Below are 18,254 nucleotides of genomic sequence, written 5' to 3' on the forward strand. Positions count from 1 at the left end.
GGGTTGCTAGCACCAGAAGATCCTCTTGCATCCAAAGGTGTATTAGGAACACTTGAAGCATCATTTGGCTGAAATAAGAAAAGAAAAAACACTTAGTCACATATACTATATACAAGGGTGTATCACACATACTAAATCATAATGACCATCAATAAAAATAATTAATTCTAAACAATTGTTTTAATATTCTAAACTTATGCATGGTTATTACCTTGGTCATGTATGTTTACTTAAAGACCTAACTTGAGATAAAGAGTATTAAGAGCTAGCCAAAATGAATAAAATTCTACCTTAATATTGTTGATTAACTATAAAATCTACCTACAAAACTGTAAATTAATTAGCTTAATAAACACACGTACCAATTACAAAATATATTTCCTTACTAATATGTGTGAATAAATTAATAAACTATAGACATATGTAAAACAGTTTTAAGAGTACATTGTGTATTATACTAACAAGTTTTAGGATACCTCACATATACATAATGATGTATGCATATTAATTACTTACATGTGTTTGATCAGGAGTGAAATAACTAGCTAATTCTTCAGGGATCCTTCCTTCCTTCATTATCATGTAGGCCTTAAAAGCTGATTCTAAATTGTTGTATTTCTCTTGCCATTGGTTTGAAGATGGAAAGGCAACACCAGATGAAGAAGAACTCGGACTAGAAGCTCAAAGTCTTGTGTTCCTGAATGTATTAGAAGGAACAACTCCTAATCCCATGCATCGCACTCTCCCAGAGTGCTCTAACCCTAACACTCTACCAACAACATCAAGAGGAGAAACTTCAGATTCATCAACTATTCTTTGAGTCAATCCTACTTCAATTTGTTCCTGCAAACAAGCGAATCCCATGCATCGCACTCTCCCAGAGCTCAGACTAAGCGAACATTTCGAGGATCTGAAGAAAACTCAGGATGGATTAAATCAAATGTCTTCCATGCCTCTCCATCTCTTGGATGCCTTAACAACCCATCTTTATTGTCTTCCAAAACATGCCATCTCATATCTTTTGCAGTCTTACGACATGTGAACAATCTTTGCAATCTTGGTTTCAATGGAAAGTAACGTAAAACCTTTGCAGCTATTTTCTTCTTCTTGTTGGGTTTCCATCTAGATGTACCACAATGCTTACAAGCATCCAAACTTTTTTCATCATCTCCCAAATACAACATGCAGTGTTTTGGACAAGCATCTATCTTTTTATAATTAAGACCAAGCTTGTTAATAATTTTCTTTGCCTCATAAATAGAAGGAGGAAACTTTGCTTTTTCAAATGCGTCATTTAACAAATCCAATATCATAGTCATTGCCTTATCGCTTAATCCACACAAAACTTTTATATGATATAATTTGATTATAAATTCTAGTTTTGTGTCCTTGCTTCCTTCATACAATGTTTGGCTCCCATTGTTTAGAAGCTCATAAAAGCCATTATGATCTTCTCTTGGTTCATCATTTACTATTTCATCTTCATTTAATGGTTGTGATGCACCTACATTAGGGTCATGTTGCCTATATTGTTCAAATGCGTCATTGATCATCATTTCCATTGGGTTTTGAGGTTGAACACCACTATCTTGGAAAACATCTTCCACTTGAGAAGATTCTAATGCTTGCTTTTCACCATGAAGATCCCATATAACATAGTTTTGAGGAAATGGTTTATATAGCAAGTGATCTTCAACTATGTCTCTAGTTTGCCATTTCATAAATCCACATTTTGGACATGGACACCGAATCGTTTCTCCTACAGCTCCATTCTTAAAAGCAAAATCTAAGAATTTACTCAAACCAATGGAGTAATCAATTGAGTTTCGGGCCTTTGAAATCCATGATTTATCCATTACAAAAGATACCTAAACAATTTTATTAAAATAATTTATCACACTATAATAATATAACATAGTATAATTTGTATTAAAAAAAAGTAAGTCCCCCACAAAATTATAATATAAATTAAGAAGAAAAACTATAATAATTATTCTAACTAAAAAGAATAATTGGTGGGGGAAGAAGCATAACCTAAGATTCAATACCAATTTTTATGTTACAGCTACTACCATATATGTTATAAAATAAGAATAGGTATTTAGAATAAAAACCAATGGAACCAACAAAAAAATGAATTACAAAAAATTATAAAAAACTACACTTGTTAGCTAACTAGTAGAGGTCGTAACATAAAAATACTATCATGAAAATGTAATGTACGTTGTAAACACATAAAAATAAAGATTACAATGTTTAATCAAAATAAGAGAGAGATGAAGTACCTTTGAACTTCCAGTAAATGAAAGCATGGGAATGTGTCTTTTGCTATTGCCTAACCAATTTCAGCACCTCTCAAGAACTTCAGCTACAAGCTTTAAAAAAAATAAGGAAATTAAGTTAGTATTATATATATATATATATATATATATATATATATATATATATATATATATATATATATATATATATATATATATATATGACCTTAATAGCCAAAAAAGAAAAAGCAAATTAACCACTTATTTTTTGGAGCAAGTGTGCTACAAATCCAAGCTGAAATTGCTTGCATCAATGCCAAATGGAATCAATAGCAAAGGAGGTCACATCCCAATTGTTGCGGTTTAAATAAAAGAGAGTTGAAACATGGAATATTAGAAAAAGAAAAGCAAAAAAAAAATACCATGCAAACATAACTCTTTTTTTTATTTCTCATTCCAAAACTCTCTCCTATGTTAACCATAATACTCATCTTGTTAACTTCGTTTACTAATTTTTTTTTTCAACTAACAACATCATCTCGTAGGGTACTAGCCACCAGATTGTAGCTTAGTAATGAGAAAAGTATGCATACACTCGTACACAAATTTTTCAGTATAATAATTTTACTTATCATATAATACATTTATTGAATTTTTGTGCAAAATAGCTGCTAATTCCAATGGGAGTTACTTGGCATTCAATTAAGCAATAAAAGTATATGCTTATAAGTTCCCAATGAGTTTTTCTAACTTTTGTGTTCTTATCAAGTTCAAATAGGGTTACTTTTATAATTTGTAAAAAGAAAAAATATTTAAAGTTGGAGCAAATTATTTGAAAATGGTATATCTATATTCTTTATACTATAGGTCCTGATAAAATTAGTTATTATATTGGACACAGTAATACTTTATATCAATACTATAATTAAAAAATTTAAAAAAAGTAAAATTGGAAGTACGAGATGGATGGAGTCATTTGATGACATTATTTTCTCTCAATCACTAAGTTAATTAAACGAAAAGAAAATCATATATGTTAATCATAAATAAGCAAGGGAAAGAAAGGAATGAAGAAGAAAAGAATAAAAAAAAAGAAAAAAGAAACTCATAATTCACTGTGAGTAACTGCCTATAACTTCCCCTGAAATATCTAAACCCACAAAGGAGGAAGAGGCAGAGTGAGGATAGAATCAGTTTTTATAGTTTCCATACATAAAAACAAGTCTTCACGCTTCTCTCTCACTCTCAAATCTACAACATCCTATCTCTCTCACACAAGTCTCTCTCCCTCTCTCTCTCACATAGATACTCTAGCTACATGCTACAAAGTATCTTGAGCAAATATTCTCGTGTCTAGTGCATCTACATGCATACATAACTAAATTAGTCCTTCGGTTTTAACTCCAAAATCATGTACTCAAGTAAATAATGCAAATTTATATTAGCATGTTTGGATCACCAATACTTTAATCTCAAGTAAATGTCAATGACAAGAATGATAGTCGGAATTTTATAATTTATTTGTTTTTGTTCTTGGGCCACTTGAATTTTATAATTCCTTCCGTTACAACAAGTCTTAAACTAATAATACATTTGAAAGAAAGCAATCATGAGCTTTATTACCGATTTTTCAACGCTTGATGCATGAGAAAGATTTATTCTCTAGCTGTTCTAAGCACTATACCAGCAACTCAATCTTATCTCTCAAAACACATGGGGGCCATGCTCTACTAAACTGTTGTTCCTTGCTGAACCATCACTTTTTATCTTTAATAATCAGCATAACAAGGGATTATCGGCTATTCTTGTCTTCACCAGTTTTATATTTTGAAGATGTAAAGTGTTAGTTCAATATGTTCTTTCATGTTTTTCTCATTTTCTATTTTTGGTGTTTTCTTTAGGATAATATCTTATCCTCTACCCTTGTACTTTCTTTCTACATAGTCTTATCTGATGAGTTTCATTTTTTAATACAACAATAAAAACTTTTCCCCACTAGGTAGAGTTAAATACGCATGCATCATATACACCATTGTGTTGAGTCATAAACAGGTTTGCACAAAGGCCATTTAGGTATAAGTCCATTGTTATGAACCTTTGTGTATGATAATTAGCAGTCCACACCATCAGTTTTAGCGGTTTGAGTTTTACTTGGTCTCTAATCATTATGCTATCCTCTACATGATCAAATGTTCCTACTAGTGTTGTATGGTTCTTCTTCTCACATGAAAAAACCACCTCAGGCCAGATTGTATCATCTCTTCCTCAACAGGTGCTATCCCTATTCCCTACTTTCTCTGACCCACTAAATTCTAATCTTCTTGCTATCCAACATCAGGTTTTGAATGTAAAAGGTTTTCAACCAACTAAAAGTAAAATGACAAGCCTAACTCCAAGACTAATACTATCATTCATGTTGCTCGTGTTTGTTGTTTGAAAACATCATATGTAGTTTAACATTAATATATCCATGTACTACATACCACAACAAAACGAAGTCCATGGGGTCTAGTAACAGAACCTGTCAGATGCCTCACAGCAGCTGTCTGGGAAAAAGACGATCGACCGTTGCTTTGAACAACAACAACATCTGGTCTACTTTCTAAAGCTAAAGACACAAAGCAGAGAATTGTTCAGCCACCAAAACAAGTTGAATGCAATAAATTAACAAATCTTAAAAATATTGGACACTTGATTTTGAATCAATGAAACATTAGTAGAAAAGGAATAGGAATATAACCTGGCACAGAGAGCAAAAAGGAGAGAGACCTTGGGATTTTAGGAGCATTTTGAAGAAGTAAAGTGTTAGTTCAAATTTTACTCATTCAACGAATAAAAACACTATAATTCAATCTGACTATTTTGGGTCCCGACACAGGAACTGCATAAAAACTGAAACCAGCATCGATTCAGTAATATTCCCTTCACTAAACTATTTTTATCTACTTTCAAATCCTGCTACTCGGTTACCCTGCCGCGTGAAACATCATGAGCCTAAATTTCTTTTAATCCGAACCAATTCCAGATTGAAATATATGTTTTGAAAGTAAGAAAATAGAAGATTTTGTTTAATATAAAATTGTATTTTCTTATTGTTTTCATTGGAGAACATGACCAAGAGAGGATAAAAAAAAGTTACAACATAGATTTCAGATTTTATCTAATGGGTAATAACACCTATCTATCTCCCTCTTTCTTCCGATTACCATTCTCCTTCGGATTGATCGAGTTATGTCTCACTGTACATTAACCATAATTATTGCCTAAAAACATTGATTAAAAATAAAAAAGAATAGGGAAACAAGACATCCAAAAAACTAAAAGCAACCCACAAAGAAAAATTCAATTTTGCGCTCATCTTAATACTCATCAGCACAATAATTTCACAAAAAAAAAAAATTAAATGGCTTTCGGGAAAATTGTTGAACCCCCAGAAGGACTAATAAACGTGATGAGTCTTGTGCATCTGTGAAATCTGGGAAGAAGGAAAACAAGAATCAGATTGCACTGCACGCGAATCTAAACCAAAAGTGTGTTCGGAGAGAAACAAACTAGGGCACAGATTTGAGGAGCTACGATATTGTTGGGTTTTGGAAGAAAAGGAATGAATGAGAAAAAAGAAAATGTAAGAGAACGTACCAGTGATGAACGCAAATTGAATTGATCACTGGGAAAGGGAGAGGTTACCTATTGAGAATGGCAGCAACGGGAAGCACGTAGAGTGAAGGGAAGCCGTGAGTTTCTTGACTTTTTTAGGATGGGAAGCCGTAGTTGGAGAGGGAAGCCGTGAGTTTCTTCATGTTTTTAGGAGGGGAAGCCGTAGTTGGAGAGTCTGTGTGGGGTTTGGAGAGGGAAGCCGTAGAGTTGGAGAGGGAAATTGGGATTTTGTGATTTTTTTGAGAGAGAATTTTTTTTTTGCCGGGAAAAAACATGATTTATTTTATTTTAAAGAGAAAAGAGTGGAAAAATAATATTTAATTAGCAGAGGTTATAAACCTCCGCAAATTAAGCACAAAAAATTGAATTTTTTAATAAATTAAGGAGGTTTCTAAAACCTCCGCAAAATAACCTCCATTATTTAACATTTTTTTGTAGTGTTCGTATATATACTGTTTTAATAATGGCATTTCTTTTGTTGCAGGCATCACCACTTTACTCACTATTGCAGGCTAGGTTAATTCGATAGCAAGTGGCTTTAAAGATCTATCGTCTTTCAAGAACAGGATTGTCCTTGTGCCATAACCTTTTGCAATAGGTAGGCTGTTTATCTTCATGAAATACGGGAAGAATGCATCATGGTAATCTAATATGAATAATTTGTGAGCACTAATTGCCTATTCCACAAAATTTATATTTAGACGCAATGCTTCATGCTTCATAAGTTCAAATTACAAACCATATATGGCTTTTAAGTGTCTCTATAACCGCTGTTGACAACAATAATAATTACAAACCATATTATGGAAGGTCACTAGCTAAATGACAAATAATGAAAGTAACAAGAATCAATGAAAACAAGTTTAATTAATTATTTGGTCTATATACAAGAATCACAATGTTTATATTTTATTTCCTATATGTATTCATGTGAGAATTACATGAGTCTTGAATCTCTTGAATGAGAGTTTATATTTGAGTAGAGTCATGAGTCATCCCATTAATTGAAAACCGAAAAGCTTAGTATTCAAAGCATCTGGGTATTTTAGCATGATATTAGTATACGTTGATAGTTTTATGCTTTGCTTTCTTGCTAAGTTGAAACCTATAAGTAATTAAGGCATGAAAGAGCTGAATAATGAATACTTACCAAATGCATTCCAATGTCATTAATCAATCATATATTCACTTACTACAGATTATCCTTCAGTTAGGCTACAAAATCATCAAAGGAAAGAAGCCCCAAAGTCATTGACCATAGATTACCTAGAAGTCCTATTATTAAGGTAACAATTCTCTTAGAAATACTATGTTCACTGCAAATATTTAACTTCAATCCGTTGCAAATATTCACTGCAAATACTATATTCACTTTAATCTGTTACAAGTTTGAAATTAGTTGATAAAAGTAAAACAATGGTATGATTATTTTAATGTATCTCTCTGTTCTATTAATGACTATTGTTTTATACACAAGTTATGTTCATTATGAGTGAACCTTAGTTTTCTGTTTGAGATTCAATACAATGATTCTTCTAGACAGTTTATATTAATTGTTGTATTGAATCTTGAATTTTCCGTTTGGACAATTTGGAAAGAGTTATTTTTTTTATACTAGATTCATACATATAGGTTAAGTCTCTTTTCTTAAATTTGATGAAATTTTGATATAGTGCATTTCGCTTTGTTCTCTGGATGCATACTTGATTATGTTAAATTCATTGTGTGAGTTTTTAAGTGTAAGTGAGTTGATAGCAATATTGGTGTGCGAATCGATGATTTTAGATTTACTTTGGTAGATTTGAAGAATCTAGCTTATCAAAAGGAGCCTTTCATCATGGCAGAACAAACTAAACAAGTATTTTATGTTCAAGATCCTTGTGATGAAAGGTGGCCAGTGGTTCTATACAGAAAAATCATTGGTGTTAATCTTAAAGATGATGATTCAACCCTTGATTCTCGTCACACTCCTTTCTCCACACACATGCCTAACACCAATGAAGAAGAAGTTGATGACGTCCATGCAAATCATAATGATCATGATGAAGGAGAATTAATTAACATCGTATAATGTAATCATTTTCTATATATACTTGTTTCCATATTTACAATTACATAACTTACTATACTTTTGAGTTGACTTTAATTAATGTTTTTTTTACAGGCACGTGGCTACACCACCGAGCTCCCCTCCTCCTGAGTTAGCACCTTCATCGTCTATGTCGAAAAGGACTAGAAAAGCCACATGGCTTAGATCATTGTTTGCTTGACCTGTGGAGGTGGAGAGACCACTGGTTCATGTTGATCCTACCATTAGAAAAGTTAATGGTCCACACATAAAGATTAAGGACCTATTTGGTGGTCATTGCTCGAGACAAGGTGGATGTTACATATGTTCATTGGAAACAGGTTCCTAAAGCTCAGAAGGATTTGATTTGGGAGGACATTTAGGTATTTCAATTGAAACTTGTATCTTATGGTAATTAGATATATTAAACTGACACATTTTATCTATTCACTAACTCTTACAATTTATTTTGTATCCGAGGTAGAATTTGATATTTTTTGAAGTGTCTGATAAAAGGACGAAGAAGAAAATCCTACAAATTGTAGGAGAGCGTTGGAGGCAATTTAAGTCCAACTTGACCTCTAAATGGGCTCTAGCAAAAGGCAATGAAGACAAAGTCTGTGAGAAGTATAGATTTACGAAAGAGAAGCAGAACCAATTTTGTCAAAGCCATAGAGACCCTTCATGGGAGTTTAGTTGTAGTCCTTCAAATTTATGAAATTGACATTTACAATTGATTTAAGCATTTTTTATATACTATCTATTTCTCATAGGATGTTGGAAAGAAGGCACAATCCATCTAGAAACAAAACACTGCCTTTCATGTGTTGTCTCGTGGGGGTTATGATTTTCTTGAACAAAACTTTATGGAGGAAAAATAAAGAAATGATTGGAGCAAGTAGCCTAATCCGGGACTACTAAAATAATCGTTGATCCTCCATCTTCCATTAAATGACACGTGATGTGGAAGATGACTTGCACAAAAAAATTGGGTCAGATGACATCAATGGCGACATGCCAAATTGCTGATAGGATTATAAGTTAAGTTTTAGTTTCAATGGTCATTATATATAATAACAATAATAGGCCATAAATAGTTTCATATTTTGTTGATTGCAGGATTCCTTGAAAGAGTAGTCTGCACAGGGTAGCTTTGTAGGCCATGGACATCAGGATGTACTGACTGCTGCCATTGAGTGACTAGAGCACCATGACCGTGTCGGTTCTGCTGGAGCCGGTGTGACGATAAGGCAATACTTTGGACTAACTTCAGCAAGCTCCTGCACATCTATGTCGATCGGCCCAAAAGAGCTGGATCGACTGAAATAAATTATTAAGGGGGAGCTGACACAGAATATCAAGGATGAGCTGGAGCAGTCGATCACTAAAAAGGTGATGAGATAGCTAATGTTATCCTTCAGTCAAATTCAGTCCTAGGGAATGGTACCTCCTGTTGAGCCTGAGGTAGCTCCTTTCGGTGCCTGTGTCAGCATAAAGGGAAACTGTGTTAATCCCTTAGGGTAGGATCCAGACACAAATGCATCAGATAGACATGGGTTGTATGTTGATGTCAATTCTCCCCACTTATTTTTCCTTGGAAGAATTTATGATGGGTCAACAATCATGCACCATGTCCCTTTGGGTAATGAGCTGGTGAACATATGTTGAGGAAGTTTGAGATGCTGATGCTCGGGTCCTTATACCCACTAAAGAGGTTCAATTAGTGAGGCAGACCCTTAACACCTTCCTTGCTTGGGCGACACATCCTGTACAACCTTTTTCAAAAAAATGTATTTCCTTTTTCTTGTGTTTATTATTATGAAAAAAATTGTTACAAATAAAGTCTTGATTGTCATTGACTTATGTTTATTAATTGTGTAGGATAAACAGGTACTAGAGGGACCAACGAAGCCTGTTGATAAGCCGAAACCTGATGACGATACCATTTACTAGATGACATTGATGATCCCACAACTTTTCTTCAAGCCTATGCAGGTGTCGTGCGATGCAACTATGTTTGGGGTGTACAATGATAATGTCCCCTTTGTACATAAAGCATGAAGATCTTGGGGAAATAGCACACGATGGTCAATGTCTGAAATCACTGTCATACAATTGTGGATATTGTAAGTAAATTTAAATTACAACCCATTACCTAATTGATTGTTTTAAATTGATTCATAATTTACTTTATTTTAACAACAATAGGCATATGACATATGAATGAGTTAAGTCTGTGATCAGGAAATGCCTCTGTGTATGGATTCTTTGAGCCACAGTCCATATAGAGATCTTGACAATCATAGTTTGAATATAAGGATTATATTAAGAAATGAATGTAGAATTCATAGAGAGATGACTACCTAGGAGACTACTTGAATGAGTAAGTAAAATTGAACAAATCAATTTAAATAATGTATGCATTATAATAACTTAATGTTCTCCAATGTCGTGGACATTGACAATTGGTGGTTATATGTCCTAAGGACAATGTTGTTGCATGGTTCTGTGTCCTTGCACAATAAGCTCGATAACTACTTGAAAGGAATGGTTAACATGTTAGTTCTAATTTGTAACACATTTACTTTATCATTAATATTTGACTTCAATATTTTAATTGTACAATTTACATGCATGTTTCTCTTAACCCATGCTTTAAAGGGATTCAACAGTAATCATGGAAGTAAATCCAAGGTAATTGCTAAATGAATTTCAGTTATAGTAAGTCATTCAAAACTGTTGTTGTATAGTACTTACAACATTGATTTTGAATAAAACCGATGTTACAACATCAATTTTGAGTGTAAAATTGGTTTTGAAAAAAATCGATGTTAAAACCGATGTTGTATGGTGCATGACAACATCGGTTTTGCCAAAATCGATGTTATATAGTACTTACAACATTGGTTCTAGGAAAAACAATGTTGTATAATATAATACAACATCGGTTTTGGCAGAACTAATGTTGTTTATGCTTTTTTTTAGCTATTTGCTACTACTATACCACATCAGTTTTGGGGAGAACCCATGTTGTATAGTGGATTTCAACATTAGTTTTTATAACTGATGTTAAAAATGACCTACTTTTAATGACAGTCGTTTTAACATTAGTTCAAAATTAATGTTAAATGTCCAAAATAACCGATGTTAAAAACACTTTTTCTAGTAATGTATGCATGTTTCAGGATTCTTTCCTTTTATGACTTTCATGAAACCTATACAAACCAGTAAATCTCCACTTTTTATTATTATCATCAGCAACCATTACATTGATAAAACTTGGAAGAATTCATAATTTGACAATTGACCTTATTATTCCAAAACAAAGCAAGTCCCCACTCTTACCTTCTCTATCAATTGTGATGTGATCCTTATTAGGAGCAAATCACTTGGTACAGGTCACGAAATCGAATGACGCCACTTCTGGAGATGGAAGATAAGTTAGGGATAGACGCGACAAGGGTTCAACCTTGATAAGTTCGGAATTAGTTTGACAAGGAACCTAGAGAGAAACTCTTATGAAATACACAAGTGTTTTCTGAAAAATGCCAAAAGTGTCTTTCCTTCCAAATGAGTTGAATACATATAGGATTTAGCTGAAAATTACTAAATTAACTAAAATTGGTGCAGCTGAAAAGACATAGGATTCAACCAACAATTTATTTAATTACAATTACAAAATAGAGAATATTAGATATAAGCCTTCAAATTAGTTTGGACCTTCAACAACCAAGATTCTTGGGAGTGCTTCTGGGCCTTCGTCCTTCTCCACTTGAGCCTTGTCAAGTAGGACTGCTACCATTTGTTGAAGGGTATCCTCTGACTGTTTTGTCCTACCCCTAGTCCTAGGTCCCTGTATTTGGACAGCTTTGGGATTCTCATCAAACTGCAAAGCAATTATCAAACCCGACTATCCTATTTATTTCCTCCACTTTATTCGCATGTACTAGTGTTTTTGATAAGAACATAACATTTAGTTTATGGCTCCAAACGAGGTCCCTAAGAATAGGAACTGCATGCTCTGCCATTAAAAAATGCATGGGAACAACTTCATGGTTTTCCAGCTCCTCTTGTCTACGTCATTTCTTCTCTAATTAATGGTCAACTACAACTTCAATGCCGGTCTCCATAGTTGTGGGCCCATGGTCATGTGTTGAATGATTGACAATAACTCCAAATTTTGCTAAGTTATTTGCTTCTTCCATTTCGTTGGTCACAATAATGACACCATTACGGGACAGATTCCCATCATTATTTCCTATCATTACCATTAATTGACCATGATTGGGCTACTGATTTTGTCCCTCTTTGCCATTATTATCACAATCACTATAATGATTGCCCTTATAATTACCTCCACTGTTTCTGTTACCACATTCATTGAAGCCAACCTTTTTGTCGTTGTCATCCCTAAGCCACTTGTTCCCTACAGTGTGTCAAAACTTATGATTCTCCACCCTAATCTCCAATCCCCACCCTCAAACATGATTATACTCCTCCCATTCAAAGTGTAATGAGCAGAATTTCTCTGCGTGATCGAAGAAACCACACAGGAAAAAGAAGGTGCCGAATCGCTCATATTTGAATGCCATCACCTTCCAATCCCTACTTGGCTTCTTCACCTTCTTGACCTTTTTCAGAGGAACATGAACATCCCCTATTACTCCCACCCTCATGTACGATCTCCAGCCCCCAGAGTTGTTGTTGGGATCATACTCGAGAAATTCTCCATTGATGTTGGCCAGATATTTCCCAACATTCTCACTCATGAATGCAACAAGAATATTATGGATTTGGGCCCAAAATGAGACGTGATTCAGTTTAACTTGATCAGGAACATCATTAGGTTTAAGTTTATCTAGAATCAATAGTTGATTATCGAAATACCAAGGTACTCCATTGGTGATACTTTGCATGTCCAACTTGGGGAAAAATTGAAATAGGAAGTTGACCCTTTCTACATCCTTGATCGTCACACCTTCCCATGGCTTCCAAATCGCTGCCATATGAGCTTTCATGGCTTGAGTCTATATCATTCTCTAAGACAAAAAGCTTCCCACCAAACATAGCTATGAGTCAAAAGCTAGGTTTTTGGGTTCCTCCACACAGAAAACAAACCCATCTTCCTCCTCCTCCACCATTGCCAAACTCTTCATCTTATCCTCCACTAAACTCGCCATGTTAATTCCACTCTCTCACAATCCTCACACTGTTCCACTCACACCCTCACATTGTTTCACTCACAATCTTAGTAGCCAAACTCTCAATGGCGGAGAGAAAAAAAACACTCTCAACGGAGGAGAGAAAACGTTAACCTAAAGATTGGTTTGTGTGAATTATATCCAAAGTGTCTTGTAATAAGGATAAAAGAAAGTATATCAAAGAGGAAAGAAAATATCACTTTCATAAATAATAATATTTTTATGATCAATAATTAATTCTCGACATAAGTATCGAAGCTTAAACAATTTTTTAAAAAATATAATTAAAATGAGATTCCTCAAATTAATGCAAATAATTTCATCTTGAAGGTAGGTGGACTGAAAGTGTCTGCGTTGAGTATTAATTTGAAATTATTGGAAGGTTACCAAATCTTGAGCTTCTTTTTGACAGATTATGTCGGGGAAAGTACATGTTATGTATAGAATATTACATCGGCCAATTATATATACCACTAAATCTGCCTAACTTATGTAGCGCTGTACCCATAGTATATATCTACTTAGCCATTCTCAAATTGAACCCAAATGAACAAGGCAAATGCTAATAAGTAGGGAAACCATGAGGGTATTGGTTAATGAAATTAAATAGATCTTTTTTATTGGAATACATAAAAAATACATTTTCTTATTGACTAATATAGTAATATATACAACAAAGAAAAACCAGGAATATATAAGGATCCCTTAAGAACTAAGTTCTCAGAAAGGTAAGACAGCTTGAGGGCACTCTGTTGGAAAATCAAGGGGTGGGAATTTTCTAGGAAGATCTCAGCCTTCACTAATCACAGCTATCCTTTGCCTACTTAAACATCAATAAGAAATTAAAGCACATATATATACTAACCATATGTCAAGTAAAGCTGAAAAGGCACAAAGAAAGCAAGCCTACAAAGCTGGCTTTGTTAAAGAGAAATCTATACGGGTACAAAGTACGGGGTCCAACTTTACATACATATAACACAAGTGGTTGTGTAAGTAATACTATTTAACTGTTTTAATTTTAATGTCCCTAATGAACATATATAGTTGCGTTCAATTCCTAGTTTATTTTTTTAATTTATACGTAAGTTAAATTAGACCTTGATTACTTCAAGTGAGCTAAAAAGGGACAAAACCTTCTTAATGTCTGTTTTATTCATTATTTATATATAACTTGTCAGATTACTTAAAGGAAATTAAACTCTTTGTCAATTGAACTAATGAACATTAGTTCCTACCTAAATATAAAGAAAGTTATGTTTTATCTTCACACATGACGTGTCAACATAACATTAATGATACTTAAATCTAATACGATAAATTACAATTAGATAAAATAAGATTTTATATATGTTTGTGTACCCGTATCATGCATGTGTTATTACGAGAGTAATTTTAAAAATAAACATTAGCTTCTGTCATAAATTAGGTACTGATTGATAATTAATATATTCTTTCATACATCCAGTTCACAGTTAATATCTTTAATTAAATACATATACTTTCAATATGTGTCTTTTTTAATATTAAATATACATATACCATTTACTTTCAGTTTTAGAACATGATGTTCACAATTAATAAATTTAATTAAATACATATCCTTTCAGTTAATATGCATTTTTTTTAATTAAATACACATATACCATTGATTACTTTCAGTTTTAAAACTTGATTTTTTGTTTGCTTACTTGATATTGATAAGTATCTACTGTTGAAAATAGTGACTAACACAAGGTGAAAATTCTCCTCTCAACATGATTTATTTCATATCTAAAGTCATGATTCTAATCCTTGATTGCTTGGTTAAGAGACATAAGTCCCCTACCACTTGCATTAACCAACATTGATTAAAAACTTATTTTAAATCTTTTGTTATTAATTTCAAAAAATAATGAGCATTATTTAATTTTAATAGGACAATAAATTTTTATATATTTTTTTTATTTATTTTAAAGCTCCATATTATATACTGGTATCTCTTGGATATAGTTTGGTCCTCGCAATGATTGTATTTTTTGTGATAATTCTAATATATTATGAGTTGTATCTCGTTGGAGGCATAGGAGCCGGGGTTCCAACAGGATTGGTTCCATTAGTAAATTGGTGTTTTAGTTCATATTAGAGCAAGTTAATTGATATCATTTAGCTTACTTAGTCTTTTTCAACTCTTCCAAAGTCTATCCATGAGTTTGATCTAAGATAACCCACTAGTGTAACATATGTAATTTCATCATATTAATTTCTCCTTGCAAAGTTGTTGGTATTTAGAGCTTTCATTTCGGCCTTGGGCCTTAGAGCCTACCTATTTGGCCTTGCATAAAGGTCCTATGGAGTCTTAGCCCTCCTAATGCGGGTCTTGTAGGGCCCAAACCCACACATTCCCACTTAATATGGGACTAGGGTCAAAACTAGCCCATGAGTCGTGTTATTTTTAAAAGTGATTTTTTTTAATTATCCAAAAAATATATTTTTAAATCAATTGGTGTAGATTAATTTTAGTCAACTTTGATTAGGGTTATTTTTAGCCGACCTTGACCCATGCTGTTTTTGAACAACTTTGAGTGGGATTTTTTTACCTACCTTAGTTAAATTAATTTTGGTTGACCTCATCCAAAACATTTTTAACCGACCCTCGTCAAGGTAATTTTTGCCCAACCTTTGCCATGACTACTTTTTTGTTGATCTTGGCTTAGGTTAGGTTTTTTCAAGATCGACTAGGGTTATTTTTGACAAACTTCGGCCAGGGTTATTTTTTATCGACTTCGGTTAGGGTTACTTTCTATCAACCTTTTTCAAGTTTGCTTTTGGCTAACAATGGCCAAGGTTGTTTTTGGTCAACCTTGACAGGGCTTTTTTCGGCTAACGTCGGCTAAGGTTACCTTTTGCTGATCTCGACCAGGTTGTTTTTGGCCGACCTCAACGGGGATCTTTTTGGTTGACCAAACTAAGGTTAATTTCAGCTAACCTCGACTAGGGTTATTTTCAGTTGACCTCGGCCAAAGCTATTTTCGGCCAACTTCAACTAGTGTTAATTTTGGTCGATCTCGTCCAAGGCTGCTTTTAGTTGACCTCGTTTGCGGTTAATTTTAGCCAACCTCAATTAGGGTTGCTTTTTGCTGACCTTGGTCATGGTTATTTTTTATCAACCTCGACAATTAATTTCGGTTAGGGTTTTTTTGGGTGGCCTCAGTAAAGACTGTTTTCAATCGATCTCGGCTGCGGCTATTTTTGGCCCACTCATTTAGGGTTGATTTCGACTGACCTTAACTTCAGTATTAAAAAGTATGTTATACTATTAAACTTAAGGCCCACGGGTCGGTCCTAGCCCTATAGGCTTTTTAGTCCTTCGGGCTTTTTAATGCGAGCCTTTTGAACATTAGCTCACATAGGCCAGGGACGGGTCAAGCCTAACTGTACAATTTTGACAGCTCTATTGGTATTAATTCTTAACCTTGCATGGGAGCAAGCTTTGCCTCATCTATATATTTGTTCAACATATTCCATTTACACGCACTTGCTTAGATGGAATATATACACTAGTTGATAAAATATTGTGAAAACATATTAGTAATATTTATTCATATTTGACAATATTTTTTAAATGTTGCCAAAAAATTTTAACAACAATTTTACTAAGTGTTAGACAAAAAAATGTTGCTAAAGATCACAAGTGGTAGTGACATTTTGATCACTTGTTTTGCATTTTAGATTTCACTTTTAATTAGTTCTTAAGTTTAATAAAAAATTCATTTTGATCTCTTAAAATTTCTGTTAGAGCATACTTTTTTTTATAAAAAAAATTGACTTTAATTTAGTCAACTTAGTGAAACATGACATGTTGTCTGAATGTCACATTAACAAAAATTAATACTGTGTTAGTGTAAAAAAACTGATGAAAGGACAAATGTAGTATAAAAGATATACTATAAGGACCCAAAATGAAACTTTTTAGACTAATATGACCAAATTAGAACATAAAATATAGATAAGAGACCAAAACTTTATTTTAGTTTACTAGTTATGATAAAACTCTTTCAATGATGCCATATACCGGCTGATTAGAAATAACGGTGTGAATGAGGGAAGTGATGAACATGAGACAGAAATCACAAAAGCCTAGGAGTTATGAGTTATAACTATATCTGGTTGAATTAAATTCCATTCAAACTGCATAACTTTTATTTTAACATACCTTCCCCGTCTCACCGCGTACCTTACATCACACCATAGATAAAGTCACACACACTTTGGGCAAAATTAGGAGCATAAGCATATTTTTTTTTTAGATTTAAATATATTTTAAGTCCCTATAAATTATTGATTTTTGTTTTGAGTCTTTAATAAATTTTTTCATTTCATTGGATTTTTGATATATCAAAACTTTTGTTTTGAGTCCTTATTGTCAATTAAGTGGTAACATGACACTATATCAGCTGTTAATTATATTTGAAAGATTTATTTATAGGATACAACATCATCACTTAACTAATAACAAAGACTTATGATAAAAAATTTGACATATCTAGAATCCAATGCAACAAAAAATTTATTAGCACCAAGAATTAATGGTTATTTACACTAAGGACCTAAAACATACTTTAACTTTTTTTTAACGACAAATGTTATATAGTTTGTTAGTTTTGTTAAAAATATTAGTTGGGAATTCAAATCCACGACCTCTTCCTCATTTCTTCTCCCTTCACTCTTCTCCAATTACTAAACCAATCTTCTATCTTCCATAAGCATATTATTCTAATTCTGTAGGCATTATTTATACAAGGAAAAGAAGGCATCTAGAGAAACAAAGTGATAATAATAGTAACAAAGCAAAGTAGGGTATACTGTATCACTTAGCTAGGGGAGAAGTACTATTGCGTGACAATTCAAAAGTAGAGGACAGCAACGCTTATGCTTCTTTTCAGATTTACATCCATGATAACCACCATTCTTATTAGTGATATCAGGGAATATGTACCCTTTTTTTAATATAATTTTTCTTAGAACAATAGGTAATGCAGTATCACCATGTAACTTGTGTCACTCTATAAATACTAAGAGCTGTTT

The 18,254-nt window shown here is 33.2% G+C and overlaps 1 protein-coding gene across 1 annotated transcript; it reads right to left on the minus strand.

The window, feature by feature from the left end:
* Positions 1–884: 884 nt before the first annotated feature.
* On the minus strand, positions 885–12,367 carry LOC121172829 (uncharacterized). The gene is made up of 4 exons (XM_041005459.1): positions 12,341–12,367; positions 11,707–11,872; positions 4,745–4,869; positions 885–1,868 (listed from the first exon to the last, which is right to left on the minus strand). The coding sequence occupies exons 1-4, from the start codon at positions 12,365–12,367 to the stop codon at positions 885–887; spliced, it is 1,302 nt and encodes a 433-aa protein (XP_040861393.1).
* Positions 12,368–18,254: the final 5,887 nt, after the last annotated feature.

The sequence above is a fragment of the Glycine max genome, chromosome 9, assembly GCF_000004515.6.
Source record: "Glycine max cultivar Williams 82 chromosome 9, Glycine_max_v4.0, whole genome shotgun sequence".
Taxonomy (NCBI): domain Eukaryota; kingdom Viridiplantae; phylum Streptophyta; class Magnoliopsida; order Fabales; family Fabaceae; genus Glycine; species Glycine max.

Excerpts from the sequence above, each read along its gene's own strand:
- LOC121172829 (XM_041005459.1), bottom strand. The coding sequence starts at position 12,367 with ATGAATGTGGTAACAGAAACAGTGGAG. Across the intron at positions 11,873-12,340 it reads TGGTAACAGAAACAGTGGAG|TTTGATGAGAATCCCAAAGC; the intron begins GTAATTATAAGG and ends ATTGCTTTGCAG. Across the intron at positions 4,870-11,706 it reads AAGAATCTTGGTTGTTGAAG|CTTTAGAAAGTAGACCAGAT; the intron begins GTCCAAACTAAT and ends TTGTGTCTTTAG.